Source organism: Poecilia reticulata, linkage group LG13 (genome assembly GCF_000633615.1).
Source record: "Poecilia reticulata strain Guanapo linkage group LG13, Guppy_female_1.0+MT, whole genome shotgun sequence".
NCBI classification, from domain to species: Eukaryota; Metazoa; Chordata; class Actinopteri; order Cyprinodontiformes; family Poeciliidae; genus Poecilia; species Poecilia reticulata.
Genome location: NC_024343.1, coordinates 19,745,771 through 19,752,352, shown reverse-complemented (window position 1 = coordinate 19,752,352; position 6,582 = coordinate 19,745,771). Strand labels below are relative to the sequence as shown.

Here is a 6,582-nt window from a genome sequence, read left to right as displayed (position 1 = left end):
TTTTTTTTTTTTTTTTTAAACACTTAATTGTTCATTTTCACCTCGAATGTCTAAAACGAGAGAGAGGAAAAAAAAGATTGTAAAGATATGAGAGTAATTGTATTGGGAGCTGCCAGTCAGAAGTGCAGGTTTGGAGTTTCATTCATGTTTTCCCAGCCTATGACTCAGACACTGACCGACTGCTACTGTGAACCGTTTGTGCCGTTTAGGACAAAGCTGCCTTGGAGAGTTTGAGTCAGCAGCTGAAGCAGCAGGCCGACGACAAGTTCAGCCACGCCATGCTGGACTTCACCATGAGCGGAGACTCCGACGGTACGCGCACACACACACAAAATGCCAAAGGAAGGATGCTCACATTCAGAATATTAAAGGAAAGATGAATTCCACAGCAGATACAAATGCACTGAAGTAAAAATTCATCTTTTATTGCTTTAGCATAATCTCACTCTGATTTTATTTGATTTGTAAATGCAAACTTTAATTTTAACACTTATTTAAAAACCTAGAGTAGTTTATTAACAAATATAACTGAAACCATTATTTTCATTTTATGCTAGCTTTGAGATTTTGTAAGTCTTTAATTAGTATTCACTGCCTTTCTTTTTCCCTGAGTAAAAAATATGATCCAAGTCCCTTTTCTTTTTGCTCCCCTTTAAGTTTTAAAGATAAGAAAACATTCAATTTAAAAGGTTATGCGTTTTGATATTTTAATATTTGTACTTCTGTTTAAAATAGGAACTTAGGCAACATTCAGCTTCTATGCTCCACTAATCTGGAACAAACACAGAAACCTGCATAAACAGAGAGTTTCTTTAAATGCATTTGATTAATGATAATCTGCAAAATTGATAATTTGACAAAAATGTATTTATTGCCATTTCATAATTGTTTACTGTATTAAGTTTTTATGGCGTAAAGAACTTTGAACATAAATATCTAGAGTGATGAACTCTGCTGACACATTGGCTTGTGATTTAAGATCAAGGTGAGAAAATTGACCAGCATTACAAACTCAGAAATAACTACATTTTAAATGGATGCCATCAGAAAAGCAAATACTTGTTGCCTTTGGGTCTTTTATCAGAAAAACAATCAAGAATGTGGTTTTTATCCAATGTTATTAGTGAAATAATCTGCCAGAGGAGCAAGTACTTTTGTAAGTTAGTACACTGGAAATAAGACAAAACTAAGATATTTGCACTAAACAAGACCAAAAATACTTGGTAACATTTTGTATTTTTTGAAATGTGTGTGCTTCAACCTTGCACAAAAGTTGATATACACTTTCTCTTTTTACATTGTATAACTATTGTCTCTTCCTAACTGGTTTCTGTCCTCAGGATCCCCCAGCGTGTCTGACTCCAGAATATTTCGGGAAACGCGTGGCAGGAACAACAACGAGCCGCACATTAAGCGGCCGATGAACGCCTTCATGGTTTGGGCCAAGGACGAGAGGCGGAAGATCCTCCAGGCCTTCCCAGACATGCACAACTCCAACATCAGCAAGATCCTCGGTAAACTACCGCCCTTCAGCTGCTCACGGCGCTCGCCGCGTCCTTATCATACAAGCCATCTCTCCTTCTCACAAACACACACACGTGCATCACAAACTAATGCTGCTTTCTTACCACGGCGGCATTGTGTAAGCGGGCGTTAATGAAAGGCTGGGGGAGAGCACAACCACGACAAATGATGATATAATTCATTATGCATTAAACAAGCAGCGCAAGGCCGCCTGACATTTCCCCCAGACCGCCGGGATCGGCCCTGACATTTTAAAGAGCTCCTAAGCGTTTTATAACACAGGGAAATCTGGTTTTAATAAGCCTCCACGCTCTCGATTGCTAACAGATCGCAGAACACAGAGAGAGGGAGAAAAGAGAGAGGGGGAGAGAACAGCCGCGCGCTGACAGCTTTTACCCATTAAACATACAGTAGTCAAGTGCAAATTCAGACCAGATATGAAGCACACACACACAGGGGAAGACGGGCATAAGATTTTCCACCCACACACACACACACACACACACACATACTGTACAGATCTGTGAGCAGCAACCAAGCTGAGAGATGACAGCAGGTTAAGTGAAGTCCTCATTAGTTGAGATGAGTACCTGTCGTCCCAGCAGTGCTCCTCATTAACCCTCTTTTGCTCTCTTTTGCGTTCTCGTTCCGGGTGCCACTTCCAGCACCACACTGTGTGTGTGTGTGTTTTAAGCTCATCCTCACATGTATCAGTTTAAACTGTTTGCTGAGCGTCCTACACCACACATCAGTCAGAGTAGCCGATCAGCACGCAGACGGTCGTGTTTTCAAAGAAATGTCAGGACTAGTAGTAATCAGTGGCTGCGCTGAAAGAGGTCTGGACAATATATAAATATTGCATGATTAATATTAATAGATAGTACATGTGATAGAATATTCAATAATTTCACTGAACTCCAATCCAGAATGTCAGAGCATTCTGGGGGAGATGGCCTCAGGAAGAACTTTAGCTGCTCAACGTGGCATCAACTAGGACTACATTCACACTGCAGCCTGAGGTCACCCAAATCAGATTTTTTTTTTTTTTACCTTTTGTGACCTCTCTCTCATCTTTCCATGACAGTCTGAACAACACAGACCCAGTTTTTACAGATTTGACCCGGGCTACTTGGACACATGGTTCTAAATCCAACAACTTCCCGACCTTTTCCAATGTGACCTGCCTTTGTACGACCTGTATGTCAGTGATGCACGATAAAAGTCACTATTCCGCGTCCTGATACGCGGAAGTGGGAAGAAAAACAACAACCATGGAGGACGACACTGAGATTTAATATTGTTAAAGTGCAATAAATAAATCGCGAAATATGCTCCACCATTACTTCCATAAACACTGAGCAAGCTTGCATTATTGCGCCCTCTCCTGGACATGCAGGACACTTCCTCATTGCTTGCAGTTCACACATCAAGTAACATGTAATTGGAAATGTGAACAACCACACAGAAAAAAAATTAAAATCAGAATTGAGTATTAAACACCTGTAGTGTGAATGTAGCCCAACTCACTCACCCTTTGGTTACTTAGCAACACCCTGTTGAGTAACTTGTGCAGCAGCAGTTTCAGCTTTACCACCATGACTCATAACTGCTTTAAAAATTTTAAAATAAGGGTCACACTACCATATATCATGTTAGCCATATTGTCCAGCCCTACCTAACAACAAGCCCTTTGTGGGAAGTTGTCTCAAAGAAAAGCAGCAGCTAATCGAAGCCGTTTTCTGTCCGTCTCCAGGCTCGAGGTGGAAAGCCATGACCAACCTGGAGAAGCAGCCTTACTACGAGGAGCAGGCTCGCCTCAGCAAGCAGCACCTGGAGAAATACCCGGACTACAAGTACAAGCCGCGGCCCAAACGCACCTGCCTGGTGGACGGCAAGAAGCTGCGCATCGGCGAGTACAAGGCCATCATGAGGTCCCGCAGGCAGGAGATGAGACAATACTTCAGCGTAGGGTGAGGGACTGGGTAGTTCTAGGTCCAGGAAGATTTTGTTTGTTTTGCAAATAAAAAGATCAGAATTTATAGGACTTTTTTTATCATTCTATTTCTGTTTTAAATGCAGAGACTGAATGTAAATTTGCTTTTCCTCCCTCTTCTTTTAGTTTTTATGTAAATATCATAGTTACTAATAAGGATTTTGACCAACGAGATGCACTAGGAAATTGGCTGGTGACCCATCAGACGTGTTTCAGCTTAACCAGCCTGTGGGACCTTTTTCAGATCATTAACACTTAAACTTTACCAGTCTGCCATAACAACACTCTTCAGTACTGAAGTTAATACAGAGAGAAAAATTCACTATCGGTGACGTGTTCAAAAAGGAAGGTGCTTTGTCGCAGAACGTAGAGTAAAAATATTTCAATGTTTACAGCAAACCTGAAATCATAATTTGGTGAATAAACTCTGGTGCATCTCTACTTTTAATTTACGTGTACTATTCTCATTTTTGGATGTTCCTGTAATTGTTCTTTTGAAACAAACCAAGTTAGCAAATAGCTCAGTTTGTACTAAATACCCAAAATTTAGGCCTGGGTCAGAAATGTTGTACCTACAGATACAATAACATGCAATAAAACTACCTCACTTTCATCATATTTACAATCAAATTAAAGCTAAATTGTGTAAAAGGACCCTTTATTTGTAATGGGATACATTTTTTTTTCCAAAACATAGTTTGTGCAGAAAAACATTTGAAGTTTCTCTTTAATGAGTAAGTAAAGTTAATAGCTAGCTGCTTGGCAATGAACAACAGGCAGAGAAGGACTACAGCACTGAAATACAACGAGTCAAACTGGAATAAAAAGAAGTTTAAACTATTTTTCCGACGGTAACCTTTTAAGACTCTGTATACTCCGAATGGTGGTAATCAGGGAAATGTTTCCAACATGATTTGTTTTAAAAGGAGCAAACCTTTTAAACCAAAGTAGAGGGTGAATTGTTACCTACACACTCAGTTACAAAGTCGCATGAATATATCCACTAGAAAGTTCTTCGTGGGTCAGGCTCAACTTTGATAAGAAATGCTTGTATTTTCATATTGCAAAAATATAGTTGAACCCCAAAAACGTCTTATTCTACAAGAAAGAAAGACTGCTTCAGTTGTTGAGCAGTGGTATCAACAAATGCCTCATTTCCATTGAGTGCTACGGTTCGGTAGGCTATTTTTTCTATTATAAAAAGGGGCCCATACAACCAACCCGTACCGCACCGTTCCTGGACCCCATTCAGGTGTAGGCCCATTGGATAGTTGTATGGTACGGTAAGAGTGGAACTACTGGCACCTCTCAACACGGTATTGATTAGGGAACAGAAAAACGTCATTCTTGTGCATCTAATTTGTCGTCGCGCTCATCTAACTCAACGTTAGGTGTTTGGGTTCAACCCTGCCTGCCCAGTTGAAGTCCAACTGGCAGTGGAAATCGTTCAGTGGAAACGAGGCAAAGGTTTCACCTTACTGACTACAGCATATTCCTGACGTTACTCCTAACTTTCGTTTCTCTTTGTGCACACAGGCAGCAGGGCCAGCTGCCCTTATCCTCTGCAGGCATGGTCTACCCAGGTGCCCTTTCAATGGCAGGGATGCCCTCCCCCCAGATGCCCTCAGAGCACTCAAGTATGTCCAGCAGCCCAGAGCCCAACGCCAACCACCACCAGAACCCCCACATGCCCGGACTGAAGGGGGACGAGCCACGGATCAAGGAGGAGGAGCTGCGGCTAGACGACAGCAACGGTGACGTGTACGATGATTTTGACTATGAGGACGAAGAGGCCGACTACGCCAGCGACAACGACAACCATATCCCCCATTAAGGCTCTAAAGATTCTAAACACATCAGTCAGGAAGAGGAGTTTGTATTTCGCCAATCACCTCAAGTTTAAAAGATAAAAACACCTCCCATCCCCTCTTCTCCTGACTAACACGGACTCTTTCAGCAGAGCCAGCTCCCCTTCCCCTCCCACTGGAGTCCTGATACCAGCATCTGATTAATCAACGGAAGCACAGGACCTGTCACTCACACTGACTGTTACACATGCTGGAGTCTGGGAGGAAGCCAGTTTAAAGCTCACTGAGGAATATTCTAGTACTACTGCGAGAGTGTGATGCCACAAGTGAGAAGACGTTTATAAAAAAATCAACCCTTTCCAGTCCAATCCGGAGGAAAAGGAGACATTTTAAAACTGAAAAACTAAAACAGCGGACCTGTCAAAGGCTAACAGATGACACTTTAGGACGGCGGACCTGTTTATTATCAAGAGACACTTTTAAGAAACAGCTTTTTTTGTTCTTTGGTTCTATAATATTCTCACTCAGGTACACGGTGCCAATAAGTGGCTTGTGAATGTGATTTGTTGTTTTTTGTGCTACAAGTTTGGATAATAATAGAAAAAAAGAGACTTTTCTTTTTTTTCCCCTCCCTTTTGTTGTAAAGCACCTGAAAGACATCAGACCTTTATTTTTAACTGAATCCTCAGCCTAGCGGTGTGCTATCGGTGCCTCCACCCACCCACCTCTCTCTCTCTCTTTCTCTCTCTCTCCCCCCTCCGCTCAGGGGGAGGAGACAGGGGAGAACCGATCGAAGGGGGCGGGGGGGGGGGGGCGTCCCGGAGCGGAATTGAAAGCACTGTGTTTGTGAGACAATCCACGAGTTTTCTTCTCACTCCGTCCCTCCTGTCTCCATCTCGATATCGTGTAGGGCAAAAAAAAAAAAAAAAAAAGTTAAAAAATCATCACGACTTCGCCTGAAACATCCGACAGGTGGGCGTCGGTGCGTGTTGCTTACAGCACTTTTGTTTTTGGTTTAGAGCAACAAAAAAAAAGGAGCTAAAACAAAATCTTGAAGGATAAGAAACTTGTTCTGCTGCTGTTAATGCGCTGTAACACACACATACACACACACTCTCTCTCTCTCTCACACACACACACACACTCCCCCCCCCCCCACACACACACACACAGAAAGCTATTGTTGTGTCTAAGTGTTTTCTGCTCCCTCCAATCAACGTCGTCCTGCTGTAAGCCAGTGGGTGGAGCCGGAGTGCA

General features: G+C 42.4%; 1 protein-coding gene across 9 annotated transcripts in view; it reads left to right on the top strand.

The window, feature by feature from the left end:
* sox5 (SRY-box transcription factor 5) overlaps positions 1-6,361 on the top strand; it is a 154,546-nt gene extending 148,185 nt beyond the window's left edge. For 8 of the 9 annotated variants that reach the window (XM_008425896.2, XM_008425897.2, XM_008425894.2 and 5 more), the window contains 4 exons: positions 210-312; positions 1,341-1,514; positions 3,278-3,494; positions 5,054-6,361. In XM_008425896.2, coding sequence (XP_008424118.1) covers positions 210-312; positions 1,341-1,514; positions 3,278-3,494; positions 5,054-5,351 — 792 coding nt within the window. In that variant the 3' untranslated portion in view covers positions 5,352-6,361. The remainder of the gene's footprint in view (positions 1-209; positions 313-1,340; positions 1,515-3,277; positions 3,495-5,053) is intronic. The other variant, XM_008425901.2, reaches the window with a different exon arrangement.
* Positions 6,362-6,582: the final 221 nt, after the last annotated feature.